The sequence below is a fragment of the Lygodium microphyllum genome, chromosome 3 (assembly GCF_053477565.2).
Source record: "Lygodium microphyllum isolate KBCC chromosome 3, Lygodium_microphyllum_v1.1.10, whole genome shotgun sequence".
In the NCBI taxonomy this organism is placed as follows: Eukaryota; Viridiplantae; Streptophyta; class Polypodiopsida; order Schizaeales; family Lygodiaceae; genus Lygodium; species Lygodium microphyllum.
In genome coordinates this window covers 172,473,050-172,490,782 of record NC_141137.1, presented here as the reverse complement: position 1 = coordinate 172,490,782, position 17,733 = coordinate 172,473,050, and the positions used below count along the sequence as shown (strand labels likewise).

The 17,733-nt window shown below is 44.4% G+C and overlaps 1 protein-coding gene across 1 annotated transcript in view; it reads right to left on the bottom strand.

Annotated features, from left to right (window-relative positions):
• Positions 1-1,551: 1,551 nt before the first annotated feature.
• Positions 1,552-17,733, bottom strand: part of LOC148039189 (ARM repeat superfamily protein) — a 43,082-nt gene continuing 26,900 nt past the window's right edge. The window contains exons 4-8 of the mRNA XM_087675091.1: positions 3,093-3,191; positions 2,645-2,743; positions 2,361-2,486; positions 2,201-2,260; positions 1,552-2,073 (exon numbers count right to left, since the gene is read on the bottom strand). Of these exons, the coding sequence (XP_087531217.1) occupies positions 1,946-2,073; positions 2,201-2,260; positions 2,361-2,486; positions 2,645-2,743; positions 3,093-3,191 (512 nt within the window). The 3' untranslated portion in view covers positions 1,552-1,945. The remainder of the gene's footprint in view (positions 2,074-2,200; positions 2,261-2,360; positions 2,487-2,644; positions 2,744-3,092; positions 3,192-17,733) is intronic.

Sequence of the window (17,733 nt, the reverse complement as noted above, 5' to 3'; positions counted from 1 at the left end):
AGAGAGAGACAAAGAGTCACATCTCTATTAATTTCTTCCAGATATCAATTACATACACTTTTCCCTCACATAGAGGATTGGCACTCCAAAGTTTAGGAGATCAAAGCTACAAGGATATCAAATATAAAGATTGTGTTAGAGAGATTGTGAAAATCCATTGATATCAAGAGTAACACCTTCTAAACGAAGGGTGCAAGGATATCAAATATAAAGAGAACCGAGAAAATCTACATTACACGTAGACTAAGGGTAAAAGGAAATCGTATATGTTCAACCTCAATTGACATTAACTCTTTCCTTCTCTCTCTCTCTCTCTCTCTCTCTCTCTCTCTCTCTCTCTCTCTCTCTCTCTCTCTCTCTCTCTCTCTCTCTCTCTCTCTCTCCGATAAAGGAGTGGTTAAACTAGTGATAAGCTACTTAGGTATTGAACCCTACATGTGCGATCAAATCTTGCTTAATTTGTTCCTATACTAGATGAATGTACGGATGTAGGAATTAAACTTGGCCCCATAACAAAGAAGGTCGATCTTCACTCTAGGAGCAAGATAGGTGAAAAGTGTAGGTTCATATATCTATTTGGGTTACATTTACGACTAGGAGATTCACCATGTCACATGCAATCAAAGATAGACTCACTATGAGCGCATGCATCATCAGTCGTGTTAGAGAGGTCATCATGTATACTTCCGTAAGCCTTGCACAAGGAGACAGTTGTTCCATGCATTGGTAACACCAACCATGATATGTAGAGCACGTCTAAACAATTGATTTGGCTACATCCCTATGGACATAGATTGAGAACAAATTATTGCGCTCTCAGATAATCCGCAACAAACCATCAATACCACACAAGATCGTCAAAGCACAAGTTGCAATATCTCCTATGATGACTAAGCACCTTTTTCAAACCGTTAGCTTTATACACAAAGTGTGAGGCATCCATCCAAACATACCTCTCTCCCACACTATGAACCTGGTCATGTGACAAGATCTCTATCACCTACACATATAAGATACATGGATTTTGCCCCAACAACCCCCCTCCTAAAGATGTACTTTTTGAGGACCGCATCATATAGTTTCATTTTGAGAGACCTAGATACCTAAACATATGCATGCCACATGAGATGCAAGTAGCCACTAGCCAACTAAGTCTCTTCTCACTGGCTAGGGATCAAGACAAGGAAAGCATCCCACGTCCCTAAGGCCAAAAAGATTTGTAAAGTATGCCTAGCGCAGGTAGAGAGTGAGGAGCACTGCACATGCATATGCAAGGCCTATAGTACAATCCGGTTGAGATACCCACACTATTCAAAGGGGACACCTCCCTTGGACTAGTCATGGGGTCCATAGATCAACAGTGCTGATATAGCAGCCCATCATTCAGCCACATAGCTACTCACGTAGTGCTCCGTCCACCCAAACCCCTTTTTATTCCAACTAAGACATTGTATTGTACATCACTTTGCTTTGCAATATAGTTTTATAGCTGGTGATTACTCTCTCTCTCTCTCTCTCTCTCTCTCTCTCTCTCTCTCATGTGCACACATGAAACATGAAACTGAGCCCTTCATTTCTACCGACCAGCACGGCCAAGTGTAATTTGGGTCTACATGAATGTAAGGTGCAATAAGAAAAGTCAGTGCTGCCAGTAGAACACTCTGAACTTAGCAGGCAATGTTAAGGTCTGGATACCAAAATTTATTAGTAATGCTCAAAACCAATCCAAATTTGAGTTAGTTGCCAACATTGACCTCCCAACTGCCCACAGAAAACAAAGTAATCCCTGAATAAATCACCACAATTGTGAAATCTCTCAGGCCCTTTGTTGCCTGTCTCGCAGATATTTGGGACAATTTTTCCACGACTCAGCATACGTCCTAAAAAGTAAGCTTGGTTCTCAGAAAAATCTGCTCAGTAGCAGCAGCACCCTTCACATCATCCTTCAAGCTGCTGTTGACCCCACTTTCTTTATATAAGCTTTTCCAATAAAACTATAGCTGGCTATATCTGGATCAGAGAATTTGTTTGCAATTGACTGAACAAGAGAGAGCTTGGTCTTCAGAAAAACCTCTATAAGTAGCAGTAGCATCCTTTAGTCATCCTTCAAGCTGCTGTTGGCTACATTTTTCTTTATACTTACCAAGCTTTTCTAGCAAAACTGTAGAATGGCTGGCTATATCTGGATCAGAGGACTCACTTGCAAGTGACTGAACAAGAGGTTCTGTCCCTAATGCATGTAAAGCTTCCACAGCAACATCTTTCAACATGAAACAAAGAGTGAAGTGACGCGAGTGCCCTGCTGCAACATAAACTCCAGATAAGTGTGCACCAGCTTGCAAAACTACATCAAGACTTACCACATTGGCATAGTGCCACAAGTGCTTTGACAGCCCCTCGGCGTGTTTTGTCATCAGGGGCAGTTCTCAACATTTTTGACAATTCTGATACTCCACCAGCTTCCACAAAGTTCCTTCTGCGTTTATCTACAGAAATCCTCCAGAGGAAAGAGTGACTGATGATACTATTTGAAAATTAATATTTTCTATAAGATTAATAGTGTGTGATGATAGAGGCATACTAATCATTCTTAATATAAGACTAATAAATAGTAGATTAAACGTGAAGGGTCACACACACATACCATCTTTTGCAATCCAACATATTCTGGAAGCACCACTTCGTTGCATGAAAGGATCATCAGATCTTACTAAAGCAACTGTCTGCCAAATCATGCTATCACCTTCAAAATACAATGCACAGCTTGTGAGTTGCTTGGCTATAGGCTGCCAAAAACATGAACCCAGGCTGCTGTGGAAGTGTGTATAGAGATCTACAAAAGTTATCTGTGTACTTTAAGGCTTGTGTGCCTACAAGGTGCCAAATTTCCTCCCACAGTAGCAGAGTGTCTACTTGAAATACCAGAGTTACCTATTTCTTATGAGTATGTTTCAGCAGGCACTGGGTATTCTCAACAAGATGTTTGACAAAGCTAGACATGAGCAAGGCCAAACATGTGGGCTACCTTCTAAAATTCAATCAAACAGATGTTTTACTCGTTAGCACAGCCATGAAGAGTAGACGGTTTATACCCATCAGTGGAAACATGTTAAGCCCCACGTAAGTCAATGTCCCTGCTGCCAGTAACTTCAATAGCCATCCAAACTTTTTTCTCAAACTGCTTTCCATTTCTGCACAGTTAATGTCAGTAAACTCTGCTAAAACTAAAATGTGTGATCAAAGCTGCCAGTTGGTTTGAAAAAGGAAGGTGTGCAATGAATTCCATTTGTTTACAAACATGTCATAAAGCTATAAAAGAGGGTAAAAGGTTTGTTTTCACACTGGATAGATCCATATTTGTGAACACAAGTCAAGCCATGGCATCTTCTAGACATCATTTGAAACTGGAAGAAAATGGATATTTACAAAGATCTGGTAAGTGTATTTAAACATTTAAAATCTTTTGAGAGATTTGGCTGAATTAAACATGGTTCATATAACAAAACACTTCAAAACAAGTTGTATGGAACCTAAAGGTATGAGATCCACTTCATTGCAACTATGTGCATAATTCTGACCACAGCCTCGATATATTAGGAAGCATAATCTCAGACTAGCTGTACTTTTCCCTGAAATCAACCTTCTATGCATGCCTGCTGCCTCAACCAGGTAAAAACACTCTTACTATTGCTTGGGAGTGTATGCAACCCTTGATGCCTCCAAAGAGCATTTTGTTGTCTGACGGGATGCAAAATGCAGCCTGGCATGACCAAAAATGAAGCTAGAGACAATTTCAAATGAATTCATGAATCATGATTAGGGTATTTCCTAGTCATTACCCAAAAATCTTTCACAAGCACAGTATCAATATACACGGAATTGTTTAACGGACATGGTCATCTCCTGATCATGAGCAGTATCAATATACATGGAATTGTTTAACGGACATGGTCATCTCCTGATCATGAGCCCTACACTGAGTTTATGAGCGACATTAGGAGCCTCGTGCAGCTCCAATCATTTTTGGTCCCTTCTGGTCTTTTTGTCTGTGGTCCCTATTCTTCCGCCCTGTCCATGTTTTTCACCTGGGACACTGTCCTAGAGGTTTTTAGGTCAAACTTGCCTATATAGGCTTCACCTGTTAGTTGGTCAACATCAATTCAATCATTGACTTCTTCTGTCTCCCACCTCTCTCCCAGTGCCCTCACTGCAGCTACATTTGTAGCACATGCAGGGTTGTATCAGCTTCTCTTCATCATTCAGCTGAGTTTTGCATCATCTTCACTCTTGCCTATAGTGTTAACTTTCTGCTCATCTTCATCCTCTTCCACTGCACCCCTCACATGGTATCATCACCATAAACCTTTGTGAGAGAGCCACACATCAATCAGCCTCCTATCCCCCTCGGCAGCCTTGTGTTTCCTGTACATTTGCTGCCAGTCACTTCCTGGCCCTCTCCTGCTGTTGTGCTGCTGTGCCAATCCTTGCAGCCTGCACTTTGCACTGCCACACCCTCCTCTCTGCCTGGCAACACACCCCCAGCCTTGTGGCTGACCTGCTGATCCTGCACATGACCTGGGCAACTCCTTTCTTGGTGCTTTTGGCAGTCCTTCAGCCTGCAGCAGATTGGTAAGAATGCCTTCAGCTGAGCGCTCCCCAGTGGACTGCTGCTGACCTTGAAAGCCTTGCATTTGAGGAGCTAGGACCTGTGTTTTCACTTACAGATACCTATATTTGAAGGGCACAGTTCATACAACCAAGTTAGAGTTGTCATGAGTGAAAGGGATTATATGAATAATAGATGGTACAATGAAAATTTTCACACAAAGATGTCTTCTGTAAAAAAGGTCTACAAAGTACAAGTCCAGCGATCAACATGTTTTACAAGTTCTTCAAAAAGAAGTACATAGAATTCCTAGAATGAAACCGACCGAATTGATTGGGCTAGCAAAAAGGTTGGGTTGGAAAAAGAGAAGCGGGATGAATGCAAGGATTGCGTAGAACATTTTGAAAAGAGGCAAGCGTGAAATGTTTCAGTGTGCAACATTTCGCACATCCATTTCACTCCAATGGGAAAAAACAATTTATATTAAAAACCTCCCGAATACATATACTTCAAATGTGCGATTCTACCATTTCATGTGGCATTTCACATTGGACATACCCCAAGGTGAAATGTTTCATGCTGAAATGCAATGTTTCAAAGGTGAAAACCCCCACCCCTTTCAAAGAGGGATGATATCAATGACAAGGCTATGGAGTCCTTGGCTCCTTGTGTTTTGAAGGGGGAGTTCCCAAGATCATGAGGAGCTTCTTTATCAATGGACTACATCAATGGACCTGACTAGCATTGGAACTTTTTATGTCACCCTTGGATCCATTCTATCATCTTTGGCCTTCAGCCACATCCAAGATCTGAGAGAGGGTGTTAGCAATTGTGCGTAGTCATATCCTGCCACAATGAGCCTTAGTTTGAGTGAGATGGGGACATTAGGAGCTCTGACACTAAATCTATCATGTGTTATGGAAAAGGAGCAGCTCTTCTAGAGCATGCATTACAATGCATTTCTTTTTCAGTGAGTTTCGAGTGTGTTCACACTAACAAAGGATGGTTTACAACCCCTACGTTTCTTTTTCAGTGGCCAACGTAGAGGGTGGCATGTATTTATGATGGGCGGTCTGTTCCTAATTTTTATCAACTGATTGAACATTTATTACAGTTAGTTGGTCAGCATTTATGTGGCCAACTGCAGCTGGTCGGCCAGATTTGCTCTCATTGCACTTTATTTTCGTCTGCTGATGACAAGCTTGAAGGCAATGAAAACTCACCTTGGAGTGCTATTCTGGAGGCTTGGTTTGTGCAATTATAGGGGAGGATGCCATCTCAAGCTGACACTACACATGTTCGAGCTTTTGCAAATACAGGGGGGTGACAAGAAGACAAAGGTGAAGTGTTTTTTCTATGGTGAGAAGGGGCATCTCTAGAAGGATTGCAAGAAGCTAGCAGCTTTTCAAAAGAAGAAGGGGAAGAAGGGCAAGGGTGACTCAAGCTCTTCATCATCCTTGGACCTCCACTCTAATTCCAGTCATACAGCTAAGGCTGCATGACTAAGAAATTAGTATTCTGGCCCTTTGAGTACCCATGGTCTTAGTTGATTATCATTGTTTGTATGTGTTGTGATGGTACCATTTTTTGTAGATAATTGTTATGATATGGAACATGGTAGTGGTCCCTAGGGGTTTGTAAGTTCCCCATCATTGTATATTTTATTGTATTGATCATCGATGATATAAGAGAGGGTGTTAGTTTAGAACATATCATGAGCTTTAAGAAATATGTTTAGCCTTCAGTTGGGCGTTGAACAAAGGCAACTAGGCAGCCAATTTTACGGTTTCTCCAATTGTCTCATGCCTCTCTCAAGGCTTCTATATAACCTTCACTCCTTATAGTTGTATCTGTCAGAGTGCAGCGGTGCGGAAGCGTAGGACTGAGAGAGAGAGAACGCAGAGAGAGAAGAGAGAGAAAGAGACAGTGGAAGATGAAGATCTGTTGTATAAAGTGTGCTGAATAAAAAGATATGCAGATATATACACGGGCGCAATGCGCTGGACTGCGTGTCTCCACCTCGACGATGCAACCTGCTGTTCACCTCAAAGTCCGCTGCAGTCTGCACTGTCTCCTGTCTGAAATCTGCGAACAGAGACGGAATCTGCGCGTGTCACCGGTCTGTAATCTGCGAACAGAGAAGTGTAGGAGACTGCTGGGAATGTCGGCTATTTATAGCCAGAAACTGCCAGGAAATAAGGCGCCAGAAATGCCCAGTCGGCTGCATTAAATGCAGCCGACTGCCTGCAGTGGGTCGGACTGCCACGTGGCAGTCCGACTGTGCAGTCCGACTGCACACTGTCCGACTGCACCAGGTTGTGATCTCTAACGCCCCCTCTCAGAGCCTGGGCAGGGCAGAAGCCTGAGGGATCTGGAATGTCTCCGAAGTAGAGCCTGGGGAAGTGCCTTCGTAAACAAATCCGCAAGATTGTCCTCCGTCTTGCAGTACTCCACAGTGATGGTCTCATCCAGAAGCTTTTCTCGGATGAAATGGTACTGGATCTCTATGTGCTTTGTCCGGGCATGAAAAACAGGGTTCCGTGCCAAGGCAATGCAACTCTCATTGTCACATTGCAGCAAAGTAGGACGAGTCTGGGGGCACCCAAGCTCCTCCAATAATCTCTGAAGCCACACAGCCTCACATGTGGTGGAAGACGCGGCCCGATACTCCGCCTCAGTAGACGAAAGGGCTACCGTGGGCTGCTTCTTGCTACTTCATGAGATAACACCTGCACCCAAGGTAAAACAGTAACCTGTAGTAGACCGCCTGTGGCCCACATCAGCGGCCCAATCCGAGTCGCTCCAACCTGCAAGTACAAGATCTGAACCATCTGTCCCTGCGGGGTAATGAATCCCTAAATCAGACGTCCCCCTCAAATACCGAAGTATCGTCTGAGCAGCCTGCCAATGCACCGTCTGAGGTTCACTCATGAACCCTGCCAAGAGCCCAACAGCAAAACATAGATCAACCCTAGTGTTGAGAAGCCAAATCAAGGACCCAATCAACTGACGATAGCGGGAAGCATCCGCCATAGGAGAAACTGAATGGGAAGTGGCCTTCCAGGTCGGATCCATAGGAGTAGAAAGGGCCCGACAATCCTCCATCTCAAAAGACACCAAGAGCTCCTGTACATATCTCTGTTGAGAGATAAAGATCCCCCTCTGAGACATAAATCTCATGGCCCAAAAAGAAGTGGAGTAGACCCAAGTCCCTCATCTCGAACGTCCGATGTAAAGCTGACTTCGTCTCTTGGACCTGATGTGCATCATCACCTGTGACAATCAAATCATCAACATATAAAACAAAAAGCACACAACCATCCTCGGAAGTGTGAACATAAAGCTGCGGATCGGCCTTGGAACGCCGATATCCCAACTGAGATTGGAGGAACGAATCAATCTACTCGTTCCATGCACGCGGAGCCTGCTTGAGGCCATACAAGGCCTTCTTCAACCTGTAGACTTTCCCATCTGAAGATTCAAAACCAGGAGGCTACTCAACATAGATCTCCTCCTTTAAATCACCATTGAGGAAGGCCGACTTCACATCCAACTGGTAAACAGGCCATCTCCTATGGCCAGCCAAAGCAAGAACAGCTCTAATGGTCGCCATACAAGCTATGGGGGCAAAAGTATCATGACAGTCAATCCCTGGGCGCTGTCCAAAACCTTTAGCAACAAGGCGAGCCTTGTGCTTATCCAAAGAACCGTCGCTAAGGTATTTGGTCTTGAAGACCCACTTGACGCCAATCACCTTCTTATTCGGGGGGCGGGGCACAAGTGACCAAGTGCCATTCCTCTCAATAGCCTCCAACTCAGCTTCCATAGCTTTCTTCCATGGTGCGGACTGTAAAGCCTCCTTCACGGAGGTGGGCTCTCGATCCTGCATAACACGGGTCATCAAACAATAGTTGGAGCAAACAAGCTCCGTAGAATGTGCCTGGTGCCGCCGTGACCGCCGCGGACCATCCTGCGGTCCCCACTCCTCAGGAACCCCCTCGATCCCTGAATCACGGAGCGTGTCACGGGCCCAGCGAGGAGGAGGCCGAACCTCCCCTCGTCTCTCTCCATCAGCAGAAGACTCTGGAATATCCACCGATGGTAACTCCTCTGAGGCGACCGGTGGTGCAGTAGACTCTGTGTCAGAAACAGAATCATAATCAAAAGGCACGGGTTTCAGTGGAACTTTAGAAGGAGCCCAACTCTCCCCTGGATCTCCAAGAACGGGATGCTCCTCACCCGTTGATGTAGCCGGAACCTCCACAAACCGCACATCACGGCTAGTGTACACATCCCATTTGACGGGATCATACAGTCGGTAGCCTTGGGACTGGGAGCTGTAGCCAATAAATACCTGTTTTCGGGAAGCTGCTGCAAATTTATCACGATGAGTCTTGGGAATGTGAACATAGGCATCACGCCCAAAGACCCAAAAGTAAGAAACATCTGGCTTCGTCCCAAAATAAGCCTCAAACGGGGTCATCCCTTCCACGGCCGAAGTAGGGGATCGATTAAGGATGTGGACTACAGTAGCCACAGCCTCGGCCCACAGAACCTGAGGAGTCTGTCGGTGCTCCATCATGATGAGCGCCATCTCGATCACACTACGGTTCTTCCGTTCAAGAATGTCATTTTCTTGAGGAGTGTTGGTATTGGCAAACTCCTGGTGAATTCCTTTATCTGGACAAAACCGAGCAAACTCATTAGAAACAAATTCACCGCCCTTGTCGGATCGCAAGGTCTTCAACTTCCGGCCCGATCGGTTCTCCGCAAAGAGAAGCCAATCCTTGAAGTGTGAGAAAGCTTCTGACATTTAATGCCAAAAAATAGGCCCATGTCATCCTGCTGTAGTCATCCACGATCAGCATGAAGTACGAGCTCCCACGCAAGGACTCATTCCTCATAGGGCCACATAGATCCGTAGATACAAGCTCCATCGGGGAAGTAGACCGTCGCGAAGCTGTGTGGGGAATGGCATCCCTATGCTGTTTCCCCCGAATGCAGGAGACACATGGCTGCTGGCTCACCACTATATCCGGCAACCCTCGAACAAGCTGTCCACGTGACGCCCTCCGAAGATAAGCATAGTTCAGGTGACCAAACCGAGCATGCCATAACTCTGACTGTGACTGAGAGGTAAGAAGTAGAGTAGAGAGGGCGGTGGAAGACTTCGGTTTGTAAATGCCGTTCTCCTCATATCCGGATGAGAGAACCTTCCTCGATCCACGATCAAGGACTCGCACCGTAGTACTGTCAAACTCCACCAAAAGGCCAAGGGAGCAAATCTTATGAACTGAAAGGAGATGGTACCCTAATCCTGGTACATGCAAAACCTCTGAGGTATGGGTACCACCTCGACCATCGGGAATAAGTTGCATCTTACCCCGACCTGCAAGAGATACTGAAGAGCTGTCTCCAATGAGAATCTGCCCACGCGAGGGTCGCAATTGGGCAACACCATCTGATGAAGGAGTCATGTGCCGTGAGGCACCACTATCAACGATCCACTCTCGAGCTTGGGGAGCCGTCATCGCAGCATCAGAAGCATTTGGTGAAGCGTCCTCAATGACAGCTAGATGAAGAAATGCAGCTGATGAGGGTGAAGCCACCGCTCCAGAATCCTTGGTGCCCTTCTTGTTGGTGTCCTTCTTGTCTTTGTCAGGGCAATCCTTCTTCCAATGGCCAGTCTTTCCACAAATATGGCATGTGGAGTCTTTGTCCTTGTCCTTCTTGGACTTGTTATCCCCCTTCTTCTTCTTTTGGTCCTTCCCCTTCTTCTGAGAGGCTTGACCTATCAACGCCTCCGACTTGGAAGCATTCTGTCCCTTTAACTGTTCCTCTTGGTCCAAGACCATAGGAACCAACTCTTCCCACCGAAGAGTAGACTCTCGCCCCGAAGCAATAAGGGCAGAGTAAAATGTATCGAATCGTGGCGGCAACTGGGACAATAGTGTGATCGCCATGTCTTCGGAGGAAATCGGCTTCCCTGCATTCTGAACCTGCATCTGAAGTTGCCTTAGCTTGTTAATGTGCTCCCGCAGCGAAGAAGACTTATTTACGGACAAGGTCCGCATCTGTACCTCCAAAGAAACCCGCTTCATAAGGGTCATCCGATTGTACATCTGATCAAGCTCCAGCCATATCTCCCGAGCCACCGTCAAGTGCTCGATGTGAGCAATCACGGCTGTAGTACATGATAAAAAGAGAAAGGAACGAATCCTGGCATTCAGTTTGTCCCAATGAGACTGGGCCTTGGCCAGCTCCGCACGAGCATCGGAAGAGAGTTTGGACTCATCTCTTACCGAGGGCCGGTCGATCTCCTCCTGTACCAACTCCGCCAAATCATAGGACTCAAGGATGGCCAACATCATGACGCGCCAAATGCGGTAGTTGTCGCCGTCGAGCTTCTCATCTGCAAGAAGAGCCGGTAAGACAGGCACCTTCCAGTCCATAATCGACTGGAACTCCAAGTCAATCTCTGTAGACATCTTCACCTGTAATGCCTTCACAAACACAAAAGCAGCCCCCTCTGACTGGGAAAACTCAGCCTACTAAGGCTCTTCCGCGTCCTGAACCTTCTTCACCCGCCGGAGGCGATGAAAAAAGCAAAACCTGCACTTGTAGGCTGAAAACTCAAACTTCCTCCGCGTCAAACAGCAGTAAACAGCAGCAAATCCACCACCTGGACTCCTTTCCTGCGCGCCCACACTCGCTTCAGCCTTGTTCCAAGGCGCAGCCCTCCTGTCTGCCCTTAAACGCAAAAAACGCAAATTTGTGTCGCGATGGAAACTCCTCTTCAGGTTGATTCTGCGCTCAGTCAGCCCTCTAACACTGCTCTGATACCATGTCAGAGTGCAGCGATGCGAAAGTGTAGGACTAAGAGAGAGAGAACGCAGAGAGAGAAGAGAGAGAAAGAGACAGTGGAAGATGAAGATCTGCTGTATAAAGTGTGCTGAATACAAAGATATGCAGATATATACACGGGCGCAGTGCGCTGGACTGCGTGTCTCCACCTCAATGATGCAACCTGCTGTTCACCTCGAAGTCCGCTGCAGTCTGCATTGTCTCCTGTCTGAAATCTGCGAACAGAGACGGAATCTGCGCGTGTCACCGGTCTGTAATCTGCGAGCAGAGAAGTGTAGGAGACTGCTGGGAATGTCGGCTATTTATAGCCAGAAACTGCCAGGAAATAAGGCGCCAGAAATGCCCAGTTGGCTGCATTTAGCCGACTGCCTGCAGTGGGTCGGACTGCCACGTGGCAGTCCGACTGTGCAGTCCGACTGCACACTGTCCGACTGCACCAGGCTGTGATCTCTAACAGTATCACATCATCTTGCATCCCTGGAGAGAGGGAGATTGGAGACACTACTTGTAACTAGCCTTGCTTCTCGGATAGGGTGGTTTAACCTAATTAAGCACTTAATTACAGTAAATAGCAAATGAACATAAACTAAAATGCTCACTTTACCTTCATAAACTTGGACAATGGACACCCTGTTGGACCCAAAACTGACGCCTCTTTCGGTATTTCTTTAATTTCAATTGCTGATGGATAAATCACAAGCCGAGATTTCACGATCTCCTTGGCTGATTCAAAAGCCCCTTGCTGTTCCAATAATCAGCAAAGCATTCGGGCAAATTGCCCCTTGATTTTCACCCAGGACTTGCTCTAATGGAACCCCAACTAGTCAAATGCTGCCCCAAATTCACAATAGATGGGCTGGCATCTGAAATCCTCACAATTCCACGAATTTCCGGTGCTGATTTCAGCGTACAATGCCTTTGACTGATGGCACAGGTCCCAAGGTGGCTGCTAAACCCTAATTGCCGCTGCAATTTAGGGTTTACAGCAGTAAACTCTCTGTTGTCCACCAAATTTGGCTGTACTCTGCTACCAATGGCTGAGAATTACTGAGAATGCTTGAGCATAGACTGGAGGAGATGAGAGAATGTTGTAGAGAGAGAGAAAATCAGCTGAAATGTATCTTTTGATTCGTAGCTCTGATGACAAATCTGATGGCACCAACAACTTCAAAAGGGGGGTAAAACACTAGCTCCGCTACCGCTTACGAGCCCTCCTCCTCTACCGCCGCCTCTCTTGAGGCGGAAGAGAAATCCTATTGCCCCCCGTCCTGTCGTGGCACGCGATCAGTCGTCGTCGCCTCTCAGAGTCAAATCTGATCACCTCCTTTCCCTCTTCCAAGCTCCGAACAATTGCAATTCCACTTCCACCATCCTCCAACAGCATTCTCCCTAGTTGCATGGGAAAGCTTTGCCAAGTGGCAGCCTTCCTAATGCATTTTCAGCCATTAAATTAATTTTTCAGTATTAATTAATTCTGAAAATTAATTTCAACCCTTTTGAGCCTGCCCAAAATTAAACATGCCCATCTGTAATGAAATTGGCTAGGCCATTTGCAACTTGGAGTGGTTTCCAACCTCTGTTGACCCTTAGACTAGCATTAATTAATTAATTAATGCTAGTCCCTAGTGTCACCACTGACACTTAATGGCCAAACAATTGTCCTAGGGTCCAACCTGGCACCAACTGACCACCAAAACCCAGTTGGCATAACTTAACACAACTTTTGCCTTTAACACCCACTGCATCCTCGGGGTCCTTGGCCCGTTCCCATGAAATAACTGCCATGTGCATCACATGTGCTTAATAACCTTGCACATTTGATTAATAACTTAATCAAATGTTACTAGCAAGATTAAAGCATCTCAAAATTTCACGTCCCTGTGACACTACTACTAGTCATCATTGTACCAATGCCCTACTAGTACTGCACTACACATCTTTTGCTTCATCTTATGGATTTCATTGCCCATACTTATTCTAAGTGATTATTTCATGTGTTCTTTCTCCCTATTAATGTTCATGCTCTAAATCATTTGCACGTTTTCACATAGCCATCCCACGCATGATCAAAGATTCCAATTCCATCTTCACTACCAAGTCAACAAAGAAACACACCAACCACACCTTTCGAGAGAGAGGTGCCTATCCTCTCTCCTTTCAAGCCCAGTTCGAAGTACCTTCTACAAGAGATATCTTGTCGTTTAGGGGTTTATTATACCCCCCCTCAACACCAACCCCCAACAGGAAAAAAAAAAACTTCTTTAATTCTAAAATGGGGCTTTCTATTTTCCCTCTCCACTTTTGTACAAATCATTTTCCATTTTAATTTTTACCCCTTAGCACAATTTGGGATCTGACACGTGCTTCCCAAAATGTCATTGAGGGTATGTTGAGAGTTTGTCCTAAGAGTTTGCCCAACTCAATATTAAGCCATACTTTAGGTCAAATGCTTTTTATGGTCAAACCATTTTATGTCCATGCCCTCATGTATACCAAGTGGCATCCTACAAAAGTCCTATTTATAGGCCAGCCACTTGTTAAACAAGTGAATTAAGGTCTGAATTAATCTTGATTGATCATATTTTTAAACCTAAATTAACTCTAGAAACCACCTCAAAAAGAATTATTTCAAAAGAATTGATATTGTAAATTTAAAATGACAGTATGATAATTGGCTCAAAAAGTGCTATAAAAGAATCTGTCATGGGCTGACCACTTCATTCCTAGCACCAGCCATTATCATTGGCATAATTGCTTTTGCCCTCCCCTACAATCATCACCATCCTCTCCCTACTATGTCTCCATCTCCAGCCTTGCTCAGCAAACTGCAGTGCTCCACCTCCTCAGCCAATGGTCACAAGTTACAAGCAAAGACAAGTCTAAATATGTATTCTTCCTATCACTAGTAGCCTTTCCGATGCTTGCTGCCAGTCATTTTTGCCAGAACAGTGGTCACTTCAAGCAAGTATGGGGTTGTGTGTGGTTTGCCCTAAGTTTTAATCCCAAAAAAAAGAAAGACAAATATGCAATCCATAAAAATTACCCACATTTGGAATTGGTTTCCCCATGTAGGTAGTTTTGATACCACGTGTGGGAATCCCACAAGAGCAGCAGGAGAGCACGAGGAGTAGGGGGAGTGTAGATAAGTGGTTATGATAGATTTGTAGCTTCTGATCCCATGTGACCTTATAATATGCTGCTCAAGCCTTGAGTCTCGTTACTTGTACTTGCTCATGACAGATGTTTATCAAGCTTCATTTTTCTTTTTCATGATCATTATGCCATATGGACCATAGTGTACGTAGCAACCTTTAGCATTTCTATTGGACGTTTACCTTGGTCCTTTGTACTTGTATTGCTTCTTTGAGTTGTGGCATACACACTATGTAGAACTTTAGGAATGGCTTCTACTTAGAACTATCTTTTATTGATGAACAAATCGCGACTAGTTTTAGGTTGTTCATCCTCTTTACTCATATGTAACTTTAAGCTTGCCTAATTTAAATGGGTCTAAAGTCTAATTTAAGTTTCCCTACCAAGGGCATTTACGCGTGGAGGCACAACTTCCAATTTTCGTGCAATCTTGGCCCAAAAATTTGGGGCTTTTCCCAGATTTGGGAAATTTGATGCAGGACAAGCAAATCTATCTCAGAAATTGCAAGAATTTGTGACATTTTGTCCCCGATATTTGGGGCTTTTCATATATATACGCAAATTGGGCTGAAATTTACCCAATTTCTCGACATTGATGCACATTGGACCCTGTGCAATTTGGGGCTTTTGCACGTTGGGCAAAATTTGTGCAGCATTTGATCATTTTATGTACATGCAGGTTGAATTCCACGCAATTTGGACATCGACACTTGGTAAAATTTGGGGGTTTTGCTGAAATTGCTCTATTTTGGCAAAGCTGGCCTGTCCTATGCATGACAAAGAAAATGCAGATGTGTGGCTGATGCTTTAAGCACAAAATTTTGGGGCTTTTGACCATTCGTGTCAAATTTCATGCTTGTACAACAGAAATTGCAGCTGAAATTTTGGGATTTCTCATGTAATGTGATGCATATGCCCTTGGAATAGCTGTAATCAGTTGGATAATGCTGTAGCACATGGTTTGGTGCTTCTGAAAATTTAACTACAGATCTGAAATCTGTCCTTCTACGTGGTCATTTATTGCTAATTGGTACTTGTTTGTACCTTGGTCACTTGGGTGACAGTTTAGGCCTGCATTTGCTGATTTTTTTTGTCACATTTGGGCTGAAAATCATGGCTGGCAGCAATGACAACAGTAATCTGATGCACATAAAGAAGCTTGAAGACGCACATAACTTTGCAGTTTGGCAAAAGCAGTGCTACAATATCCTGTTGCAAAAGAAGCAAGCAAAGCTGACCAAAACCAAAGGGGCAAAGCCCGCAGACATGGAACAGGACGATTGGGATGAGTTAAATGAGCTTGCATGCTCAACCATAGAGCTATCGATTTCTGATGCCTTGTTGTTCAACATTGAAGGTTTGGATTCTGCATATACTATATATACTAGACTGGAATAACTGTATGCACAAAAGAGTGCTGCAAGCAAAGTGTATTGGCTGAAAAAGCTTATGGATTTGCGTATGAAAGAGGGTACAGCAATGTCTACTCACTTGAGTGAGTTTAACTCCATTTTCAGCCAGCTAGTTGCCTTGAAGTTCATGATTGATGAGGAATTTAAGGCTACTTTCTTGCTTTGCACTCTACCAAAGAGTTGGATACATTCAGGACTGCTATGAGCAATTCTAATGTAATCCTTTTGTATGCTGATGTAGAGAGTACTCTACTTATGGAAGAGATGAATCGGCAGAACAATGCATCCAGTAAGTCTTCCAATGCTTTGCATACTAGGGGCAGATCACAGCAAAAGGGTAAATATGATGGCAAGGAACGCAGTAAATCACGTGGCAATGATGTTGAATGCCATCATTGTGGCAAGAAGGGTCACTTTAAACGTGGCTACTACAAATGGAAGAAAGAGAAAGGAAAAGGCAAGAAGACAGATGATAGCAAGGAAGAGAAGAAGAACAGTCAGCATAAGGATAGCAGTGTAAAAATTGAAGAGGTGAATGTAGTCACTCATGACAATGACTATGGGAGTGACGTACTCTTTGTCTCTTCACACTTTGGTGCACATGCTTTACTTGCAGATAGAGATTATGACATGCATACCTGGATTCTCGATTCAGGTGTTTCCTTTCACGTCACCCCTCATCGTGAGTGGTTCTCCGCCTATACAAAGGGTCAACATGGTGTTGTCCATCTTGGGGACAACTATGCATGTGAAATTGCAGGTATTGCCAGTGTGCAGTTACAGTTTCAACATGGCTCTGTCTTTACACTTCAGCATGTACGGCATGTACCTCAGCTCAAGAAGAGCTTGATTAGCACAGGGCAGCTAGATAATGATGGTTTTCATATCACCTTTGGTAATGGAAAATTGAAGATTTGTAAGGGATCTAGGGTTATTGCCAAAGGTTGCAAGAGTAATACTTTGTATCCACTTCATGTATCTAGTGTGCGTGACCATGTTGTTGCCGTGACCGAGCAACCAAGCGTTTCTTTGTGGCATGGCCGGTTGGGACACATGAGTCAAACTGGAATGAAAGTGCTTTCTCGTTTGGGTTACTTGCCTTGTCTTCGTTATGCTGATTTTGAGCACTGTGATCATTGTTTTTATGACAAACATGCACAGACATCTCACAAAAAGTCTCTTTCTTTGAAATCTTCTCCTCTAGAGTTAGTACATTCGGATGTATGTCAAATGCCAGGATTATCTTTAGGAGGAAAGAAATATTTTGTCACCTTTGTCGATGATGCTACACGGAAGGTATGGGTTTACCCTATTCGTAGCAAGGATGAAGTGCTTGACAAGTTTAAAAAATTCTTGGCATTGGCTGAAAATCAGACAGATAAGACACTTAAGTGTCTTCGCTCTGACAATGGTGGTAAATATATGTCCAAGGCCTTTCAAGCATTTTGTGATAGCAAAGGGATAAAGAAAGAGCTCACTGCCCCTCGTAATCCGCCCAAAAATGGAGTTGTAGAGCATATGAATCGGACCATACAAGATAAGGTCCGTATGATGTTGTCTCATGCTACATTACCCCATGGTTTTTGGGTAGAGGCTGTTATGACAGCCGTTCACTTAATTAATCGATCACTAAACAAGTCTTTGAGGGGGGGAGTTCCCCAAGAAGCGTAGTCGGGCAAGCCACCTTCATATGCTCAT